This window comes from Diabrotica virgifera, chromosome 1 (assembly GCF_917563875.1).
Source record: "Diabrotica virgifera virgifera chromosome 1, PGI_DIABVI_V3a".
NCBI classification, from domain to species: domain Eukaryota; kingdom Metazoa; phylum Arthropoda; class Insecta; order Coleoptera; family Chrysomelidae; genus Diabrotica; species Diabrotica virgifera.
In genome coordinates this window covers 197,834,418-197,859,083 of record NC_065443.1, presented here as the reverse complement: position 1 = coordinate 197,859,083, position 24,666 = coordinate 197,834,418, and the positions used below count along the sequence as shown (strand labels likewise).

The following is a 24,666-nucleotide window of genomic DNA, read 5'->3' as shown; positions in this document are numbered from 1 at the left end:
AATACAAAAGTTATATATTTTAACAACTAGGCATGCTCTTTATCCATACAGGGTGTTTCTAAAGAAGTACGACAAACTTTAAGGGGTAATTCTGCATGAAAACATAATGACCGTTTGCTTTATAAACATATGTCCGCAAATGCTTCGTTTCCGACATACAGGATGTTGAATTTTTTCTTACAAACTGACGATTTATTTATTGCTCTAAAACCGGTTGATATATGCAAATGAAATTTGGTGGGTTTTAAGACGTAGTTATTGAACATTTTTTGACATACAATTAAGAATGTTTAATTCACTATTGGCGTGCATACGAATAATATGATCAGTAATATTACCCGTATGCGCTCCAATGGTGAATATAAAATTCTTAGTTGAATGTCAAAAATGCGCAATAACCATCTCTTAAAACTTACTAAATTTCATTTGCATATCTCAACCGGTTTTAAAACAATAAATAAATCATCAGTTTGTAAGAAAAAATTTAACATCCCGTATCTCGGAAACGAAGCATTTGCGGATATATGATTATCAAGCAAACTGTCATTATTTTTTAATGCAGAATTACCCCTTAAAGTTTGTCGAACTTATTTAGTCCCTAAAACCCATTAGACTTATAACACCATCTACTGATGAAGAACATGGCTAGTTGTTAAAGTACATAACTTTTGTATTATCCAACATAAGCGAATGGGTCAAAAAACAGAATGTAAATAAAACCTGAGGCTATAGTTGGGTTTTAATTTCAGTATTTTATAAATTTTAGAATATTCCACAGGTTGTTGCGAACTTTGAGAAAAAAAACACAGTTTGATTCGGACACCCGATATACAATGAAAATTTACCTGTTAAGCAAAAATATTATTACAGGGATATTGAGAAAGAATAAGGCTATAACATATTAAAAAAATCACTTAAATCGGACAACAGATTTAGGAGATACGCGACATAAAAATGACCATTTTTTTAGGGTGTCCGTTTTCTATGACGCGCAGTGTATTACGTTGTATTCATACAAAAAATTATCTACAGACACTTTTTAACAAATTTTCTCTACCAAATTTGGTATGTATGAATTAAAAATAACAAGTTCTTTTAAAATCCGCAAAAATATATAGGGTGTCCCATTTAAATTAATAAGTTAGGGGTATTTCCGGTGAAACCGGAAGTGGAATAGTAACAAAAAATATGGCAACAGATGCCTTTTGCGTCACTCTACTTGCATGCAAAGTTTCATAAATATTGTTCTTTTCGTTTCAAAGATATTTGCTTGGTTCCATACTTTATCCCAACCCAGTATATAAGAATAATATGTTATTTTATACAGATCTCAAGATATGTGCTACCTATAAGTGGAATAAGGACGACAACACCTAGCTAATAGGCTAATCATTAAACTAATGTTCTTGGGCTTCGTAGAAAAATGCAAATAAAATGTCGCATGAGAAAAATCAGCCACTATTTTAATTTCCGAGTCAGAGCTGACTGAGGGGAACACAAATGCAGGTTCAAAAATTCAAGATAAGGCTTTTAAATCGTGTAAATTTAATTTCCTCTTTTTGTTCGGCCCTTATTGCATTTTAAATATCGTTAAGGCGATTCTAATTTTATTTACAACTGGTTTGATTAATTAATGCTTTGACTAAAGCATTTTCTTATGTTTAAGCGCCAAAATGTAGATTTATTCGTATATTTCCAACTTTACTTGCATTATATTTTGCAGAAGTATCTACGTATCTCTGTTCCTTCTGAAATGATCTACATAATCCAGTTTTTTCTTTTATATACCCGTATTCGGTATTACTTTGGGTTTTTGATTCATTGCACGTCGTACCTCTTCAGTAGGTAGTCGTACCTTGTAGTACTGTTTTATGTATCTCTCTACCCATCTTTATATGGGTACCTATCTTCAATGTCTTTATAGTATTATACTTGACAATCGGTGATACGTGATCCGTGACGTACTGTCGAGTGAGTCCACGACAAAAGCACTACGGAGCTTGCCCAGAGTTGCCCACCAACCAGATGCACTGACGATCTGAAGCATGTTATCAGTAATTAAATGAAAGCCGCACATGATAGAGACGGATGTAGGGAGCTGAGGGAGAGCTATGTTCAGCAGTGGACATCAGCATCAACATGTTGATGATGATGATTACTTAAGCTTTTTTATGAATAAGCCACATATTTTCTTTAAAATAAGTTTAATTGACGTTTCGATTTCAACTTCGGAAATGGTTCTCAAAATATAAAATAACATTAAATTAAACAAATTGTGCTTTTGTTAACTTGGTAAAAAATGCTTCTAATCGAGGACGACGAAAAGTCCCAGATACAAAGTTTACTCCAATTAAACAATTAAAATAACTGAAATAAAAACAATAAACTTTATTTTAAATCTAAGACTTTTCGTTGAGAGACTGCTTTCTGCATCCCGTATCTCTGGCTTTTACAATATACAGTGTGTCCACGGATGGGGTGCCCAAGAGGAAAAACTTGCCTGTCCTGAAACCTCATAAAACGAAATAATATTTAAGTTTTTAAAACCTGCTTAGTTTTGTAGCCAATTTTATATATATCCATATAAATTTTTTCACTAAATTCGAAATCGTAAAAATAATCTAGTGTTGCTAAGCTACAACGTAGCTTGGTAACTGTCAACTCCGATAAATAATTTGCCAATTGTCATTTGCTTCGACAATGTTAAGCGTTCAACAAATAATTTATCTGTCATTTTTTAAATAAAAATTTAAAATTTATGTCGAAAAAAATGACAATTCGCAAATTATTTATCGGAGTTGACAGTTACTAAGCTACATTGTATATTAACAACACTAGATTATCGTGACGATTTCGAACTTAGTGCAAAAATTTATACGGATTTACGTAAAATTGGCTACACAATTAAGCAGGTTTTGAAAAACGTAAATTCTATTTCATTTTATGGAGTTTTAAAACAAGCAAAACTTTTTATCAATAATGACCTTTTTCGCTAAAATTGAAAATAAAAAAGTTTTTGCTCTTGGGCACCCTATCCGTGGACACACTGTATAAGCACAGAGACGACGAATATAGAAGAAATCAAATAAAGGACACTATTTAATAAAGGAGATGAGCACTCAAGGAGATGAAGAATAATAAATCGCCAGGAGAAGACGGGGTAACTGTAGAAATGCTAAAAAATGGTGGGAAAACAACTAGAGAAGTTTTGTACATACTTATGAATAAAATATTAGTGACAAAACAAATACCCAACACTTGGAACGAAGCAGTAACATTGTTACTATTTAAGAAAGGAGATAAAAAGGATCTAAAGAATTACAGACCCATAACTTTACTAAATGTGATGTACAAACTATTAACCAAGATATTAACAAACAGATTAACAACTAAATTAGATAGGCTGACACTGATGAATGTCTGTACTGCAGACACCCGGACACTGTTATACATTCGATGCTAGAGTGCAACAGATGGATAGTAGAAAGAAATAGAATGGAAAGAGAGACAGGTGTGAATTTTGTGACAGTGCGAGAAATGATTGAGAGAATGATTGAAAATAAAACTGGTTGGACTAGCATACACAACTATATCCGTGTAGTGATCAAGAAGAAAGAAGAGGAGGAAAAACATCTGTAGCAACGATAGGGGTGAGAGGGAAATATATTGTGAGTAGAAGGCAGAGGGAATAAGTTTTGACGAGAGGCGAATAGGTGAGATATATTGTATGAGACAGACTGTGGGAAAGAAGCTCTAATAAGAAAAAGCCCAATATTGGGACCAAAAAAAGGGGGGAACGGGGAAAATGAAGGGCCTCCTTGCTTACAGTCTGTGGATAAATGAAGGTAGTGCTTCGGAAGCGATGTCGACCTTGCAGCGGCCATTCCGCTTTCGGAGCGCTGGATGACAGAGGAGGGTCTGGTTTAGCAGGTAGGCATTCGGCGTAGCCTCGGCGACGAGAGAGCGTTTTATTAAAGTACCTCGGGAACTATCGCTGGTACTACGAAGAATGAATCCTGCACTAGGGTCAGTCAGGCAGCGTTCTGGACTGAGGTGTCTTTTGAAGATTCCAGACGCCCCCTCTTTAAAGATGAAAAAAAAAAAGATGGATACCAGGCAAGAGAACAAGTCGAATTTAGAAAGAGCTTCAGTACAAGTGACCACCTTTTAACGATGAAGATATTAATCGAAAAAGATAACGAATATCATATCCCGCTATACAAGGCATTTATTGACTTCGAAAAAGCATTTGATAGTGTGGAACACTGGGCAGTAAAGAATTCCCTACAAAAGAGCAGAATAGACTACAGATATACCGACTTAATTACAAATATATATGATAAGGCAACAACAACTATTAAGTTAATGAAACAAACGGAGCCTATTAAAATAAACCGAGGAGTAAGACAAGGAGATACCATCTCTCCCAAGCTATTCAACCAAGCGCTAGAAGATGTGTTTAAACAACTACACTGGGATGGCTTGGGTATAAACATAAACGGGCAATATCTAAATCACTTACGATATGCTGATGATATTGTATTAATATCAGAAAGAAGTGAAGAATTGCAAAGAAAGATGGAAGAACCAGATAGAGAATCGACAAAGATAGAACTGAAGATGAATTACAGTAAAACAATAACCATGACCGATCAAAAAGAAGAACTAATAATTACAGTGGCACAAACAAGAATAGAACAAGTAAAAGATTATATACAGGGTGTCCCGAAAAGATTGGTTATAAATGATACCACAGATTCTGGGGTCAAAAATAGGTTGATTAAACATCTTAAAAGAAAATTAAAGTGAAATTTGTTCACCCCATAAAAATTTTATGGGGTTTTTGTTCCCTTAAACCCCCCCAAAGTTTTGTGTACGTTCCAATTAAATTATTATTGTTGTACTATTAAATAAACACAATATTGTTAAAACTTTTCTGGTTCCTAGTACTTTTTCGATAAGCCAGTGGTTATCGAAATATTTTGAATATTGGTCGAATCCACCACATATTTGTATATGGTTAAGTACGATTATAGAGAGCTGTTAATAATCTCAAAATTTATTTATAATTTACATTATTAGGTATATTTTGAAAAAGAAGCAACATCTCGATAAAATCTGACTTATCAAGACAAGACTAACAGGCAAAAAAGTTTTAAAAACACTGTGTTTACCTAATCGTACCACAATAATAGTTTAATTGGAACGTTCACAAACATTTGGGGGGTTTAAAGGAAAAAAAACCCCCATAAAATTTTTATGTAAATATATTAAAAAAGAAGCCGCATTCCGATAAAAACTGGCTTATCTCAAAAATACTAAGAGGCAAAAAAATTTTAGAAACGTTGTGTTTAACTAATGGTATCACAATAATGAATTAATTTGAACGTACACAAAAGTTTGGGGGGGATTAAGGGAACAAAACCCCCATAAAATTTTTATGGAGTAGACAAATTTCACTATAATTTTGTTTTAAGATGTTCATGCCATAAGAATGCCCCATGTCCATTTTCAATAAAAAATCTCTGATAGTTTTCGATATATTGAAAAAAATCGATTTTCATTTTGTAACTTCAAAGGGCTTTAACTTTTTTTATGAGCACATTTGTACTAAGATAAGTTAGGTTCAATCGAACTATTTTTGACCCCAGAATGTGTGGTATAATTTATGACCAATCTTTTCGGGACACCCTGTACATCTAGGACAAATCACTAGATTACATAAAGAAAATCAAACCGAAGAAATAAAGAGAAGAATAAGATTGGCCTGGGCGTCATTCGGAAAACTGTCTTATATTTTAAAGAACAGAAAATACCCGCAATACCTAAAAACAAGAGTATTCAATCAATGTATACACCCTGTTCTAATATATGGCTCTCAGGCATGGACGTTTACAAAAGAAAATATGGAAAAAATAGCAAAGACAGAAAGATCCATGGCAAGACAAATGCTAAACATTAACTATCAGACAGGAAAAGAAACGAATGGATCAGTAACAAAACAAAAGTGAAAGATAACTCTACCCAAGTAGCAAAGCTTAAATGGAAGTTCGCCGGACACACCCTACGGCAGAAGGATGAAAGATGGACTAAGAAGATTATACATTGGAGACCGTGGAACCACAAACGAAAAAGGGGAAGGCCACAGATGCGCTGGTCGGAAGACCTGAAGAAACACACTGGGTCAAATTGGACGCAAATTGTCCAAGATAGGGAGGCATGGAAGAAAGAAGAGGAGGCCTATATCCACGGATGGATGTTTAGGTCTGATTAGATAGATAGATAGATTAAATAAAGCCTTTATATGCTTTCTTCTATATTCCTCGTATTTGTGCTTATATATTGTAAAAGCCAGAGATACGGGATGCAGACAGAAAGAAGTTTCTTAAAGAAAATTTTTAGATTTAAAATATTGTTTATTATTTTATTTTAATTATTTTAATTGTTTTATTACAGTAAACTATGTATCTGAGACTTTTCGTCTTCCTCGTTTTACGAGAGATGTCGCTGTTTTGCGTCTCAAAGTTGGAATTATTGCATCGCGGTGATTTCCCTTAAATAGGCAGGCTGTTGGTATTTTGTTTAGAGTTGTGACTGCATAGCTTCACCGAGGAAGCATGAAATGCAGAAATAGCTACCTGGAGATGGTGGTCCAACTCTGAATCAAATAAAAACAAAAACTGCCTTTTCCTAATGCTTCTAAACTTAAACTATAATAATATAAATATAAACTTATGTTAAAGTAAAATGTTTGATTATTCACAGTAAATTCACAGTAAAAAGAGTAAATTATGTTCTTAGGGCATTTTGATGCATATGTGGGTCAATTTTAAAGAGCATATATAAAGCAATATAGGAATTATTGTTATTGGAACTCAAAGTAATGCTGAAAATGACATGTTTGATCCACCAGTAGCAATAATACTGGCAATTTCTAACTTTTTTCTTCAAAAGAGGAAAATTGAACTCATCATACAGCGCCAGCAAGAATAATTCTGGAATATAATATTTAATGACCAAAAAAGAAGTTGTATATCCGTAAATTCAAGGACAACAAAGTACTAATTAACTGTACTATAATATTTTAAACCCCTTACTGCAAATTGATTGGCCCTTTCTGCTGCTTCTATATCTTCTGCTGAATTCGTTTCGGGATAGTTACATTGTAAGTTAAAAGCCATACTTATTTTTCCTGCAATCAAATAAAAAATCTATAAAAATGAATAGAAATAAAAGAAGAATAATAAAAACATACTGTAATAAAAAATATTACTCGAAGATAAAAAAAACTATTAAGTGTAAAAATAAAATTAAATAAGAAAAATGATTTCAAAATTTATTTTTAAATACCTACAGGGTGTTCAGAATTGTCCATCATACCTATAGAGTAGCTGGAGAAACCTTAGCACAAAATACGAAGATTTAACTTAAAACACTTCAAAATAAAATGTGGCTACTTAGTGAGTTACAGGGTGCTTGATTTAAAAATTTAAAAAATATTTGTACACAGTACTTTAAAACCAGTTAATATATCATTGGCATACTTAGCAGGAAGTGTAGGTATTGTACACCCTAAAAAATTAGAAAGGTAAAGTTTTCAATCCTAATAGCAACATTAATAATATTGGCAAATATTTAAAATATTACTAAAAGATTTTAAATTAAAAACTCATTGGTCCATATCCCTGGTAACACCTCCATGGCTTCTAAAATTTGCAAGCCAGATGGATGCTGCAGTGAAGACAAGAGGAAATTCTAAAAAGTTGCAATTCACAACCCCCGTGAAGTTGAAGTCATACACGTCATACACGTCAGCTGCAATACGGGGATAAACTTTCAAGGTTTGGTCACTTCGAGCAGAGAGCAGCAGGCCTACGCCTCTCCGATGATGACTCCAATAAGAGTCGAAAATCGTCGCTTCAGTGTGCTGGACTGCGCTTCCTGTTCCAAGTGAAAAATAAGATTGTTTGCCTTCGCATTGCAACTGAATAAAAATGGTATACATTTTTATCCTAAAAAATTATTTTAAATAAACGTTTCTGGCTACTACTAGTAGACAAGTCGAAAACGGCGGGTTCGTTGGGAAAATATTTCCATGAGATTTTTTGCGTAATTTCATTCGTGAGACATCCCAGAATAAGGTTCAAGAAGTCGCCCACGTGAAAAGTGGGCCAAATTTTTTTAATAATTTTTTTTAATCAAATTGCAAAAATCAATATTTTTGGCCCGGACAATTTTTTAATAGGTTTTTTTTGACCATTCTGGATAAAAAAGTCTCTTATAATGTTTCTCTAAAGTTGATCGTTTTCGAGTTATAAGCAATTTAAAATTGAAAAAAACGAAAAATGGCGATTTTCAAGGCATAATAACTCGGTTAAAAGTTGTTATTATGAAAGTCAGAAAGTGACTAAATCAAAGCTTAATGCGCCCCCTACAAGACCACGAAGAAATTTTTGTCATTATTTTATTACGAAGCTGTTATTTTTAAGTAATAATAATGAGCGCCATGCACGAGGTAGGCGGCCGTAAATGTGAGTGCAAGTAAGATGCACAATTAGACTGCCGGAGTGGCATCTCTCTCGCACTCAGGATTTACGGCCGGCTACCACGTGCATTGCGCTCAATATTTTTACTTAAAAATAACAGCTTAGTAATAAAATAATGACAACAATTTCTTCAGGCTCTTGTAGAGGGGCATTAAACTTTGATTTAGTCACTTTCTGATTTTCATAATAATAACTTTTAACCGAATTATTAAGCCTTGAGAATCGCCATTTTTCGTTTTTTTCAATTTTAAATTGCTTATAACTCGAAAACGATCAACTTTAGAGAAAAATTATTCGAGACCTTTTTTATCCAGAATGGTCAAGAAAACCTACAAAAAAATTGTCCGAGCCAAAAATATCGATTTTTGCAATTTGATTAAAAAAAATTGTAAAAAAAAATTTGGCCCACTTTTCACGTGGGCGACTTCTTGAACCTTATTCTGGGATGTCTCACGAATGTATTTATGCAAAAAAATCTCATGAGAATATTTTTCCCAACGAACCCGCTGTTTTCGCCTTGTCTATAGAGATGTACGACGGAAGAAAGTGAAAGGTTGACCCTTGTTAAATTCTACATGGAAATATCAAAAAAGACATTTTTTATCTAATCAATAGTTTAAATGTATTACTTATTTTTTGATATCTTCTTATTAAAATTGTTCTTTTATTTAGATTATAACAAATCGGTTCTTTTTAGAACCCCAATTCGTTTTTAAATGTTGCATGCATCTATTAGTTTTAAGAAATTTCAATAAATAACATTATGTTTGTTATTATTAGCGATTAAAAATCCATTTGCGTAATAAATGCAATCTTGTGACCCAAAAATACCGACATTATTAATGCCTAAATTAATCAAAATATCTGTGCCGTTTCATTTTTAACTCCAAATATCTCGAAAAACAATTAGTGGAGTAGTCAATGAAGGTTTTCACCTCCGATTTCGTTGACCCTTCATCGATTTTCATGGAAATTGGTGAGTAGTTAGAAGATACTTCAAGGAACAAAGGTGACATGATGCTAACTTTCGCTTTTACCCTGGGGGTGGATGCCACCCCTTCTCGGGGGTGAAATTTTGTTTAATAAAAAAATACTAGAAATCGATAGAGCGGCAACTTCTAAGCAAAATTTGTTATATAAAGTTATTAACGTAATTCAATACTTTTTGAGTTATTAAATATAAAAACTTTATTTTTTCTTAAAAAAATGCATGTTTTAAAGCTGTTTTTCACGTATTACTCAAAAACTATAAGCTTTTGTAAAAAAACTACTATTAACAAAATTAAAGATAAAAAAATTTAATACACTCCCCACTTAAATAACTAAACTAATGTTATTTCAAAGTGGGTTATAGTCCTGTCGCCAGGGGGGGTACAACGGCCTCGTTAATTCAGATGGACTTACTCAAGTTTTTTTTATGTATTTTGACCCGTAGAACACGAATTTTTTGGGTAACAGTTGATCCGGATGTCGATAAGATTGTTATAGACCAAGAACTTGAGGAATCAAATAACAGCGATTTTTGGCAAAACAAAACAATATTTTGTATTTTTTGGGCCATTTTAAGTAAAAAATATTTCTACAAGTTTTTTCGTAGGATGCACAGTTTTCGAGATAAACGCGGTTGAACTTTAAAAAAATCGAAAAATTGCAATTTTTGAACCCGAATAACTTTTGATTAAAAAATAAAATAGCAAGTCTGCTTACCGCATTTGAAAGTTTAAGTCAAATTATATCGGTTTTGATTATTTGCATTGGTAAAAATTTATTTTTTTATTGTTTAACAAAGCTATAAACACGTAGGGTTTCCCGTGCTTTTACATGCGTTTTAACGCATGTAACGTAGAAATAGTCTTGATTGCACTAGTACCTATTCTACCTACTCGTTCGATTTTAAATGAGAAATCATAGAAACATCACTCACGCACTAGTTGTTTGTAGCTTTGTTTAGCAATAACACAATAAATTTTTAGCAATGCAAATAATCAAAACCGACATAATTTGACTTGAACTTTCAAAGGCGCTAAGCAGAATTGCTATTTTATTTTTTAATCAAAAGTTATTCGGGTTTAAAAATTGCAGTTTTTCGATTTTTTGAAAGTTCAACCGCGTTTATCTCGAAAACTGTGCATCCTACTAAAAAACTTGTAGAAATATTTTTTGCTTAAAATGACCCAAAAAATACAAAATATTGTTTTGTTTTGCCAAAAATCGCTGTTATTTGATTCCTCAAGTTCTTGGTCTATAACAATCTTATCGACATCCGGATCAACTGTTACCCAAAAAATTCGTGTTCTACGGGTCAAAATACATAAAAAAAATTTGGGTAAGTCCATCTGAATTAACGAGGCCGTTGTACCCCCCCTGGCGACAGGACTATTATGGGTAATCGAATGTATATTTTTTTTGACGAGTACTCAAATCTAAGTATTCAAGCTTACATAACGGGAAAACCAGCATTTTACAGAATATACTTGTTAAGCACTTGTCAAAGTACTTCGGAGTACCTATCAAAGGAGCTCCAGTAGAAGTTAATAGCATCAAAAATAAGCAAGTTATGATGAAAATAAGAGAACCTTTTCGATTTTTTTAGGAAAAAGTGAAAAATAAAACATACGCCACTTCCACAAAAATTAAAATTTGTAGTAATCCTTACAATAATTTCTTTAGGTTAACATAGTTAATGATTTCAACAGTTGTCGCCGGTGTAGAATGCATATTTTTGAAAAATAGATACAATTTAAAAAATCAGGATTTTTAAAATTATCGTACTTTTCATTTTCTTTTAATAATAACTCCAAAAATACTCAATATACGTAAAAAATAATATATTACTAAATTTTAGTTTTTTCTGTTCCAAATACTTTACCCATTTTACTATTTCCGTAGAGTAAAAAATAACGGAGATAGAAACGTTTAATATTTCAATTATGCTGCGAGAACCATGTAACCGGGGCCATTTAACCTTTTATTGTTAAAGAAGTGAGAGGTTTAAAAGACTAGTTTTGACATTTTTAATACCTCTTGGAATAAACCATTAATTAGTTTTTAGGTGAACCTGATATCTTAAACATTAACGGAGTTATTTACAAAAAAAACAATTACATTTTTTGGAAAAATTTTTAAAAGATACATTTTGAAACATTTTTGGTGCATAAATGTTAATGCTATCAACTTGTTTGAGGGCTTATTTGATAGATATTTCTATGAACTTTGACAAATATTTAATAAGTTAATGTTATAAAATGCATCATTTTGCCGTTATTTAAGATTGAATACTTAGATTTGGGTACTCGACGAAAGAAATATAAATTCAATTACCTATAACTTACTTTTACTTAACATAGAAAGGTTTTTCTAGTAAGGAGTTTATTTGATTTTTTATTAGCCTCAATTTTACAGTTTTTTAGTTATTTATGAAAAATCTGTTAAAAACATGCATTTTTCTCACGAAAAATTAAAATCTTTGATCTTTAATAACTAAAAAAGTTTTGATTTATTTTAATAATTTTATATAACAAATTTTGCTTATAATTTGTCCCTCTATCGAATTGTGGGGTTATTTTTAATAAAATAATTTTCACCCCCGAGGAGGGGTGGCATCCACCCTCAGGGTAAAAGCGCAAGTTAGCACCATGTCACCTTTGTTCCTTGAGATATCGTCTAACCACTCACAAATTTTCATGCAAATCGATGAAGGTTCAACGAAATCGGAGGTAATAGCTCATATCCACCTTCAGTGACGGCACTAAATGACTTTATCGTTACGAATGTAGGTTATTATTATTTACATAGAAAGTATGTATTGGATAATTGAACAGTTACACTAAGATAGCCATTACGCCAGTGGCGTAGAATTTTTGAAGGATTAACCATTCACTTTCCCCCGTCGTCGCACGCCTCTGGTAGTAGCCAGAAACGTTTATTTAACATAATTTAGTAGGGTGTAAAATACCTACAATTCCTACCAAGGATAACAAGGGTATGTTAAATGGTTTTAAAGTACTGGGAACAAATAGTTTTTAAATTTTTAACTAAAACACCCTGTAATCCAGTAGGGAGCCTCATTTTATTTAAATTTTTTAGGTAAAATCTTTGTTTTTTGTGCTAAGGTTTCTCCAGTTACTACATATGGACAATTCTTAATGAAATACTTTATCCACGAATGTTCTTACAACTTACCATTTTGTTGTGATTTATATTTCCTCTGGTAGAGGTCATAAACTGCTGCATGTGCTTTGAGGAAGGTGTGACCACAAAGGTATTCTACTATACCGTTTGGCCGATATTCACCTAAAACTCGTGTGCCACTTACGCAAACTGAATAAGGTTCGTTGATGGTAACCCACGTTTTTACTCTATCCCCATATAGATTGAACAATAGATCAGCATAGTCTGAGAGGTATTCACTGAATTTTTCATTGAACATTCCACCTATCAGAAACATACCGTAGGGTATATCAAAGTGGAAGATAGTGACCTAAAATAAAAATTGAATTATATTTATTAATACACTAAGCATCAAAATTAACGCACCACCTTAAAATGGGACATTTTTAATGGCTCGTATTTCCTAAAGCTGTTGTCCGATTTTAGTGGTTTTTTAGTATATTATACCTTTGTTCTTCAAGAATATTGTTGTAATAATATTATTGCTAAATAGGTAAGTTTCATTGTAGACCGGGTGTAACAATGACAGTGTGTTTGTTCCTCAAAGTTTGGAACACCCTGCGGAATATTCTAGCGTATATAAAATATTGAAATTAAAACTAAACTATGGCCTTATTCTTTCTTAACATTTTGCTTTTTGATTCATTCGCTTATGTGAATTATTAAAAAAGTTAGGTACTTTAACAACTAGCCATGTTATTCATCAATACAGAGTGATTCTAAATAAATGCGACAAACTTTAAGGAGTAACTCTGCATGAAAAAATAATGACAGTTTGTTTTATAAACATATCGCTTATGCACGAGAAAAGTATCACATTTCAAAATTTTGTCAAATCGAGTTAAATACACAAAAAAAAACAAAAAAAAACGGCGAATTTTATGAACGTAGTGTCTTAACTAAACTCCGAATAGTTTCCGGGAGATGGGATAGGAGGAAATGTCGCTTTACCGGTGAAAGGGCTGATGGTTCGTCTATGGTCTATCGATGTATCGACATATTTCATATTCAGTTGAATGCGAGACGTTGTCGAGGTAAGTACATGATTTGTTTTAGTAAACCGTCACATTTAAAATTTATAATAATTTGCTATGTGGCTTGTTTCTAGTATTATCTTGAAAAGTGACATATCAAAATTGTAACAGTTTGCTTTAAACTGATGCTTATAAAATATAAATCTAACAGTTTTACATAATATACCAATTAAAATATGTCACTTTTCTTAATACTACTCACGTGCCCATTTTTATTACTGTGTGTCTCAAAGCATTGGGTGGGTGGTTCATAATCAATGCTCAAAGTGACACCTGTTTAAATGGGACGATCTGGTAGAAATGAATTATTAGGAACCATTGCCTTAACGTTGCAATCCTAATGAGTTTTGTTCATTTAATGGCAAAAGAATGTAAAACCGATTATTAATTGCACTCTTTATAATGAAGAGACAAAGAAGTAATCGAATAATGATGTTAATGAGGTTGGCAAAGTCCGCTGTGGACACAGAAGGGTCACATAAAGAGCACTGGGAAGTTGTAAAAAATAATAAGTATAGTCATCTAAAGAAAGTCCCTCTTCCTAGTGAAAAGTGGAGACTGTACACAGCATGACCAGTAGATGGATAGATAATCAAGACTTTCAAGCATCACATTCAACATCATTCAATGAACCTAGTCAGCCCACTAACGATAGGTATATGGAAATGGAGACTGATAATGATAAGATCGATACTACGATAGCTCTATAAGTTAGAACTAAAAATGTGAAGACGCACACTGTTGTTCATATGAAAGTTGAAGGTTAGTTTCCATCCTAATCCGTACTTTTCACTCATGAGAGGAATAAAAATAGGAAAGCAAAATTTCCAAGTTCTCTAAATGAGTTATAAGGACTTTTTGAACTTAAAGTCAATGCCCGATGTAATTCCACAAGGGATTATCAAAATTCGAGACTTGCGCATTATTTATTTAACAACTGAAAAAGTATAATGTACAGATTCATTTGGATCCGAGTATTCCTCCATACCAACAAAACGAAAAACCAAAGGCAAAGTCAAAGTGATATTACCAACATATCCAGAAAAACCAAAAATAAATGAAAAAAGAATACTGGGATTATGTCTCTATTCGTAAAAAATATCATTCGATCTTACTATAGGCCCTTTTATGAGAGATTGTAGCTAATGTTTCAATAAAATAACATTTTCAAATTTGTCATAGTAGTGTCTTATTTCTACAAAACCTTTCCATTATTTTTAGATGAAAAGTGACACTTTTGACTAGAACTAGAAAAATATTGGGCAATTTACCGTCAATATAAGTACAGGTTGTAAGGACCATTCCGAGGCATCACACTGCCAAGGTTTACAGTAAATTGTTATTGTATAGAGCTACAAGTTGAAATTAAAAAACCTATATGACATTAAACTGGGAATATCTCAGAAGTAGTTTTTTTGAAATGTGACACTTTTCTCGTGCATAAGCGATATGTCCACAAATGCTTCGTTTCCGATATACGGAATGTTGAATTTTTTCTTACAAACTGACGATTTATTTATTGCTCCAAAACCGGTTGAGATATTCAAATGAAATTTGGTAGGTGTTAAGAGGTAGTTATTACGCATTTTTTGATATACAATCAAGAGTTTTATATTCACCATTGGCGTGCATACGAGATGTACCTAAAATGTTTATATCCGTATGCACGCCAATGGTAAATATAAAATTCTTTGCTGTATTTCAAAAAATGCTCAATAACTACCTCTTAAAACCTACCAAATTTCATTTGCATATCTCAATCAGTTTTAGAGCAATAAATAAATCGTCAGTTTGTCAGAAAAAATTCAAGATCCCGTATCTCGGAAACAAAGCATTTACGGACATATGTTTATAAATTAAACGGTCATTATTTTTTCATGTAGAATTACCCCATAAAGTTTGTCGTACTTATTTAGAAACACCCTGTATTGATGAATAACATTGCTAGTAACATTGTTAAAGTACGTAACTTTTTTATTATCCAACATAGGTGAATGAATCAAAAAATAAAACGTTAAGAAAGCCTAAGGCTGCAGTCGAGTTTTAATTTCAACATTTTATATACGCTAGAATATTCACAGGGTGTTCCAAACTTTGAGGAAAAAACACACTATCATTGTTACATCCGGTATACAATGACACTTACCTCTTTAGCAATAATATTATTACATCAATATTCTTGAAGAATAACAGACTAAAAAAATAACTCAAATCGGACAACAGGTTCAGGAAATACGAGACATCAAAAATGTCCCATTTTTAAGGTAGCACGTTAATTTTGATGATTAGTGTACATTATTTAAATGTTGATTCATTTAGAGGTACTTTTTTTGGCGGGGATTTGAAGGGATACCGTGCATGAATCGTATCACCTGACGTCGGATGTTTACTCAGTATTGTTTGAAATACAGAGTTGGGATAAAGTATGGAACCAAGCAAATATCTTTGAAACGAAAAGAACAATATTTATGAAACTTTGCATGCAAGTAAAGTGACGCAAAAGGCATCTGTTGTCATATTTTTTGTTACTATTCCACTTCCGGTTTCACCGAAAATACCTTTAACTTATTTAATTTAAATGCGACACTCTGTATATTTTTACAGATTTTAAAAGATCTAATTATTTTTATTGTTGTTCTGAAGCTATTTCCTTGTGGCATTTTTATAATTACGTATTTTTTATGGGAAATTATTATTATTTTTATTTTTTATTATTATTTTATTATAAAATATAATTATTTTTAATTTATACATACCAAGTTTGGAAGAAAAAACTATTAAAACAAGAAATAAATCTATTAACAGTTAAAAAATACGTTAATTTATTTACGTTAGACCAATGATATTAAAAATAAAAAAAAAATAATTTAAAATGTTGAAAATGTTTGCTGTTCACCTCCTGATAACGTGCAAGCCTATAAATAAATTCGTGAGTCACTTTTTGCAAGATTTTTCCACCTATTAGTTAACATTCATCAATTGTTCTTTGTCTCAAATCCTGCAAGCATGTTGGTCGCCAAACGTAAATACGTGATTTTCGATAAAAACAAAAAAAAATCTAACGGGTTGAGGTCCAGAGAACGAGCGGGCCACTCTATGTATCCTCTATGTCCCATCCAACGATTTGGAAAATTCACTTTCAAAAAATGAAAATTTACCATAACCGATTATCATTAATATTTCAATACGATATTTTTCACTTAAATGAACCATTTTTAATACAACTTATTTCTGTCAATTAGTTCAGTAACAGTTTTACCTGCTACACTAAATTCAAATAAGTCATGCAGTGCATGTAAACAACAATTTTAGTCTACAGTATAGGTATAGATGGTACTCGTTTATTTCGAATTCGAATTCGTATGAATTAAAAATAACAAGTTCTTTTAAAATCCGCAAAAATATACAGGGTGTCCCATTTAAATCAAATAAGTTAAGGGTACTTCCGGTGAAACCGGAAGTGAAGTAGTAACAAAAAATATTGGCAACAGATGCCTCTTGTGTCACTGTACTTGCATGCAAAGTTTCATAAATATTGTTCTATTCGTTTCAAATGGACTGAAGAAAATATAGCAGCGATAGTAGATGGTGTACGCATAAATAATGAGGAATCGATTCGTCGCCGGTCCCAACAGCTTGGCTTGTGGTATGCAACAACTTGGCGTATGCAAGTGCAAGATCTGGAGCCGCTCGACCGTCCGAGTCGTCACCGTTTCAATCGAATAAGCTTGCAGAAGATCCACTGTTTTCGAAAAAAAAAAAATGTTTTCCCATGAGGCCCATTTTTAGTTAAATGGGTACGTGAATAAGCAAAATGTCCGTATTTGGGGTAATAATCAACTCAGAGAGGTTCAAGAGATTCCATTACATCCAGACCAAAATACAACTTTTCACTGTGGTTTATGAGCCGGCGGAATCGTCGGTCCATATTTCGTTAAAACAGAGTCTGGTCAGAATTTTACTGTAAATGGACACTGCTATCGCGCAATGATAACGGAATATTTGGTGCGTTAAATTGAAGCTAGTGGTCTCGACGACATTTGGTTCCAACAAGATGACGCCCCTTGCCACACAGCGCATTTAAACATTTTTTTAATGCGAGAACGATTTGTTGAGCTATTTATTTCACGCTTCTGACCAGTGAATTGGACTCCTATATCCTATGACATCTTACCTGTAGAATTTTTCCTTTGGGACTACCTAAAATCCAAAGTCTACATGAATAAACCGGCTACGATTGAGGTATTGGAATATTACTCGAATCATTGGTCAAATACCAATCGAAATGCTTGAAGGCGTCATCGCGAATTCGAACTTTAGAATGGACTATCTTAACCGCAGTAACAGTCAACATTTGAAAGAAATTGTCTATTAGAAGTAATTGTGAAGAATGGTTCTGTTGCACGATAAAAAAAAATTTTCATTAAAAATGCATATGAAATGCATTTCTTTTCATTGTTCTTTGTTTTTGAAAAAAGTACCTCTAAAAGAATCACCCTTATAATTTTCTAAAATTACTATCAGTAGATCTTCTTTTCATTCAGAGATTTAAATATCGCTTTATATCAAAGATATAGAATAATCTAATATCAATAGGTACTGGTTTTTTAGTTTGTTAGAGTACAGATTTTAGGAATCTAAAACTAATGAGTCTAAACAAAAAAGAAAGTTATGAGACTCTTTCCAAAGCATTCTAACATCATATATACGTAGCCGGGAAGTCTCTGTAGATTTATAATGTAGTCCAAACCAGGTGACAAAAATCGTTGGAAGTGCCCTTCCAAAGACACAGCACAGACCAATAATTCGTCTCTAAAACGCGGCAATCAGATACGAAATTGTTCCTTTCAAGAGAAGGTTAAATTTTACTAAAGCAAAATGGGAAAAATTCTCTGAGGAATTGGATCAAGAAGTTTCCCAGCTAGAACATTGCCCTGATTCATACGATAAATTTGTATTTGTAGATATGTAAAGTATATATTTGTAGAAATCGTAAAGCAAGTATCACGGATACATATTCCTAGAGGTTATCGAACTGAGTACATAGCGGGGCTAAATGAAGAATCTAAACCCTTAACTTAAAAGATATGAACAGCTATATGAAGAAGACCATTTCTCGGAAGCAACAATACAGACTGGCGAGCAAATGTTACATGCGATATCCGCGAACAGAACGGAAAGGTGGTGCAAGATGGTCACGAGTCTTGACATGAAATAAAACAGCACACGTACCTGGAAGCTCATCCGGAATCTTGACAACGATCCCGCTGCCCCGGCAGTCAACCTGACAGAAGTCACACCTGATCAGATAGCCCATCGTCTTCTAATGAACAGTAAGACGACATCAAGAAAGAACAAGGTGATAGCTCAACAGAACATCGACGAAGAAAGAGATGTAATAGGTACCTAATTTTGTCTAGAGGAGATGAGAAGCGCGATCCAACAAATGAAAGATAACAAAGCAGCTGGTCTGGACGATATACGAACAGAACAAATAAAGAACTTTGGACTAAAAACCGTAGAGTGGCTCGTAAAAATGATGAATTCCTGCATCCGTACATTACAAATCCCCAAAATCTGGAGGAAAGCTAGAGTGGTTGCCCTCTTAAAACCAGGGAAGGATCCGGCGAATACAAAGAGTTTTAGACCTGTCTCTCTTTTGTGCCACCTTTTCAAGGCATTTGAAAGAATGATTATGAACCGGATCGCTGAATCTGTGGAGACTAAAATTATTCCAGAACAAAAGCAGGATTCAGACCCGGTAAGTGCTGCTGCAGTCAAATTCTTAATCTCACCCAACATAAAGAAGATGGTTTTGAACAGAAAGAAATAACAGGAGTAGCGTTCATAGACCTAACTGCCGTCAGTGAAATGCGTTAGTGAAATGTCTCCTCTAGAATAGACGCTTCTACGTAACGCTCCAGTCCAAGAACAGTCGGTGAAGGGACCAAAAAAATGGGCTCCCACAGGGAAGTGTCCTCGTGTCAATTCTATACAACATATACACCAACGACCAACCCATACACCAAAAAACAAGGCAATTTATTTACGCTGATGATACAGCCGTGGCAGCTCAGGGAAGAGCCTTCAATGAAGTCGAAGTGAAATTAACAGTTGCTCTGGGAGACAGCTCTATACTACGATGAAGACCATCTGTGCCAGAAATAATATCATCCGCAAGCTAACTAATACGAAATGGGGAGCACAACCACACACCCTCCGCACGGCAAACTCTGCTCACGCAAAGAACTAAATGAAACGGCTCGTATAATATCGGTTTGCCTGAAACCGATACCTATCTAAGAGGTATACCCCATAGCTGGGATTGCTCCACCATCTATCAGGAGGAAAGTCACGTCAGAGGTAGAACGAAAAAAGCAGGAGACGGACTGAAGACACCCCTTATATGACCACCAAACTCAGCCAACTAGATTAAGATCTCGGAAAAGCTTTTTGAAAACATTAAGATCCATCCCCGAAGCGCCAGAGACGCGCCGAATACACCTGTGGTAAGCGTCAGCTGCCGCAACATATTTCTTCCCTCAGAGGAAATGGCTGCTGGACACAATTTACCATATCTGACTTGGAAAGCGCTAAATAGACTAAGAACCGGCGTTTCACGTTGTGCTAGTAACCTGAAAAAATGAGGATACCAGGATGACGATATCTGTGACTGTGGCGCGGTTCAGACCAGCCGGCATCTACTGTTATGCACAGAGATGAGAGAGACCTGCAGAGAAGAAGACTCAATTTTAGCTTATGACAGGGCCATCTATGTGGCCAACCATTGGAAGTATATAATTTAAAGTTGTTGGTGTTCTGGACACGGAAATTAAGTAAGTATAGCCGATTGTTATTGATGTATGCTGAAGTATACATGGAGTCCATGTATATGTTTGAATGTCTTTATGTTTGTAAAATCCATTCTATATACGTAATGAATATTGCTGACTCATTTCCATGAGCCAATCTCCATTGTCATTTACATACTGTGTCCAATAAAGTCTCCAATCTAAAAATTTCCTTTCTGGTGCTGATCTTTTGCTCTGGTCCTTATAAATACACCACATAACGCATACCTTAACCGATTTTTTTTAGTTATATATCGTTGCCCCGAAAGGTCATTAACCTTAACAGCTATTTTGTCTCCATCGTCGAATGTAAGCCTCTCTTACGTGTATGCCCATATTCATTTCTGTTTGCTGTTTTTGCATTCATTCGTAGCCAGCTCTTCGCTTGATGTCATCAGTCCATCTGGTTTGAGATCTGCCACTACTCTTATTATTTTGATCTGAGTCTCTATTTAACAATTTCCTTTGTCCAATGGTTGTCGCTTTCATTATTACTACGTGCTCTGTCCAGTTCTATTTTATCATGGTAATATTTTGGATTAAATATATTACCTCTTGATCATCTTTCTATTTTTTCATTGGATTTACGATCGATGAGCTTAATTTTGATCATTTTCCATTTCATAGCTCTCTAAATTACTTGGCTGTTGAATACTGTCTGTAATCTTTCAAATGCTAAGAAACATCTTCTATTTACTACAGCCTTGGGGTTAAGCTTTGATAGTTGGATTTTTTTATCCTAGTATACAGTGAGGACGTTTGAGTTGGAATAAATTCATTTTTTGAGAATGGGCGACTCTTGAGATAAACCCCGAAATAGGTCGATTTTTATTTTTACATTAAAATTTTTTGGCATATATCATACTAGTGACGTCATCCATCTGGGCGTGATGACGTAATCGATGATTTTCTTTAAACGAGAATAAGGGTCGTGTGATAGCTTATTCGAAAGGCAAGGTATTCAATTCTCTATTCACTTATATAACATTAACATAATTATTTATATAGGATGCGGAATTTTTTAAATTAATTCAGACAAAAAGAAGAGTATAAATAATTTATTTGATTTGAAATACATTTTACTGTTTTCCGAAAACATAAAAATATGTTTATTTGATAAATAAATATTGGTTTTCGCTTAAATTCAATATTAAAGCTGCCACCCACCTGCCTCTTAGCTGTTTAAACATTAAATGTATGCGAAAAGCAATGTTTAATTTTCAAATTAATATTTTGTTTTGTTTTCTGACAGTAGTAAAATGTATTTTGCATTAAAGAAATTACATACATTCTTCTTTTTATCTCAATTAATTTAATTCAAAAAAATTTTTTGGGGCACCCTGTATAAATAATTATGTTATTGTTTATATTAGTGAATAGAGAATTAAATAGCCTTTCGAATCAGCTATCACGCGACCCCTATTTTCATTTAAAAAATCATCGATTACGTCATCACGCCCGGATGAATGATTATGATATATGTATATGCCAAAAAATTTTAATTTAAAACTAAAAAATCGTCCTGTTTCGGGATTTATCTCCAGAGTCGAGAAAATGAATTTATTACAACAGAAACGTCCTCACTGTGTGTATAGACTCAATCTTTTTTATACTGTTATGGTCCAGCGTTATATTCTCAATTATACGTAGAGATTCGTTTGTTAGATACCTATTTGGTTTTTGCTAGATTTTAGCTACACAGCGTCCACTTATTGCATGCCGCGCATTGCCCAGAGGTCACTCACGTGGACGTAGGGTAAGAATTTTCTGGGATCTTCTGTTAAAAGACCTGAGTAGAAAGAATAATGATTCTTAGGATAAAAATTTGATGTAGAACATGAATTCACATATTCATCAATACGGACATAACTTGATATAATTAAACTAAAAAGATATTTAAGAGTTATAAAAGTATACTACTTACCCAAGGTTCAATTCCATTTTCCAATAACTTGTTTATTAAATAATTATAATACTTCACACCATCTTCACTTACGTGGTTTCTAAATCCATTGGGCAGTATTCGAGTCCAAGCAATGGAAAAACGGTAATGGCTTACTCCAAGGGCTTTTAACAATAGAATATCATAATCAACTTTATTGTAAGAATCACAAGCAACGTCGGCGTTTGACCCATCTACGATGATTTCGTTCGTATCATGTACAAGGTGATCCCAAATACTCACTCCTTTTCCGGAAGCATTCCAACCACCTTCTATCTGAAATGCTGACGTGGCTACGCCGAACGAGAATTTTTTGGGGAAATCATACATAGGAAGTTTTGCCGACGTTGTACTAAAATAAAAAAAGCTTCACTGATAAAAGAACCATATATCACTATGTAACAAGAATAAAGAAAACTTCTGTTGGAATGAAAGTAAAAAGAAAGATATACTCCAACAGAAGTAAGGAAAAAAGAAAAGAACTAGATAACTAAACAGTTGGGGCTATTATGAAAAATGAAGGGGCTTCTCCATTGAAGCCGAATTAGTAGGAAAAAATACTACTTTGCAGTAGTACTGAAGAAAGTAGGATTAGTGGAGGAAGGTGGAAGGATGTAGAAGTGAAGAGAAGGGAATATTAAAAGGGATAGAAGTAGAAGTATGAAGAGACAAAGGCAAACTGAATAGAATTGGCTAGCATGAGATGCAAGAGAATAACTTGACACTCAAGGATGGATACGGCTCGTTTGCATGACTGTTGAAGAACAGTAGCTTAAAGTAGATAGTATTGATAACTAAAAGGTGAAATAATAAAATAAGAATAATGTACTGAAAATAAATGAAGATGAATAATTTCTAAAGACGAACAAAATAAATAAAACTAACAAATCATGGGCGCCATGAAAATGATCTTCGATCATTCTCCCAGGTATCTTACACTGCTGTCGAATATTAAATATATTAAACCTGTAATAATGAACATAAAGGAAAAATAAAAATAATGATATACAAAATAAGTAAATATTTATTAAAATTAACTACCAGATTTTTAACAATCTCTGAGTTAGACAAAGCATTAACTGTGACTCTAACATGACAAAAGTTATACAAAAGTTATATATATTTAGATAATAACAATAATGTTATCTGTTACAAAATTACAGAAGTACCTCTCACTTACATATATGGTACAACTGACATGAGTCTTCTACCGAATGGTTATAGTACGCTTGCTACGTACGACCGAAATTAAAACCCGAAAAATATGACTAATATATATATATATATATATATATATATATATATATATATATATATATATATATATATATATATGAGCAATATTTCTACTTTTCGGTGAATTTTGTGGGGAGGGTCCTCGGATTTTCTTCAAATTTTAGTATGTTATTGGACCTATTGAGAAAACGTCATCCTGAGAGTTACAGCCCCCTAGGGGCCTTAGAGCCCTAGATAGGGCCCGTCAAAGACCCAAAAAAGGTCGTTTTTAGCCTATCTTTGACAGGCTGTATATCGACTCCCAGTTAACCGATTTTAACTTACCAAACGTTATTTTCTTTATAATTTTAAGTAGTTTTATCAGTGAAAATTTCAAGTCTCTAATTAATAACCTTGATTTTTGGGACCATTTTAAGTAACGCTAAAAATTTCAAAAAATTGCTATTTTCAAAAATTTGTTAAAAATCTAATTTTAATCCGATTTTCTTTTTCTGGTCGGCGGTTTAAAGGTAATAAAAAGGTCTTTAAAACAGTATCTCAAGAGTTAAAATCCGTTCGGTAGAAGCGGATATACAACAGATTGAAAATGGACATTTTTGTAAAAATCGCGTTTTTACGGATTTTCAAAGTACGTTTTGGGGTATATATTAAATTGTACCAAAATTTTTTTAGAAGTAGCTTTTTATATAAATAATAACTTCGTATTGGAGATTTTCTTGGCCCGGGCCTCTATCTACCTTATATGACCCTCTAAAAATGAGTATTTTGTTACTCAAGTGAGGTGACTTAACAAACAACTTACGGTCTATTTATATCAATCAGAGAGCCTGAAGACTTTAACTATTACGGATTAGAAAAGTAGAGATCACAACATTTTATTTGAGGGT

The 24,666-nt window shown here is 33.3% G+C and overlaps 1 protein-coding gene across 3 annotated transcripts in view; it reads right to left on the bottom strand.

The window, feature by feature from the left end:
* Nucleotides 1-24,666, bottom strand: part of LOC114327593 (myrosinase 1-like) — a 99,229-nt gene that overhangs the window by 39,527 nt on the left and 35,036 nt on the right. For all 3 annotated transcript variants that reach the window (XM_028276261.2, XM_050646298.1, XM_028276260.2), the window contains 3 exons: nucleotides 22,526-22,895; nucleotides 12,729-13,026; nucleotides 7,098-7,192 (listed from right to left, as the gene is read on the bottom strand). In XM_028276261.2, the coding sequence (XP_028132062.1) occupies nucleotides 7,098-7,192; nucleotides 12,729-13,026; nucleotides 22,526-22,895 (763 nt within the window). The remainder of the gene's footprint in view (nucleotides 1-7,097; nucleotides 7,193-12,728; nucleotides 13,027-22,525; nucleotides 22,896-24,666) is intronic.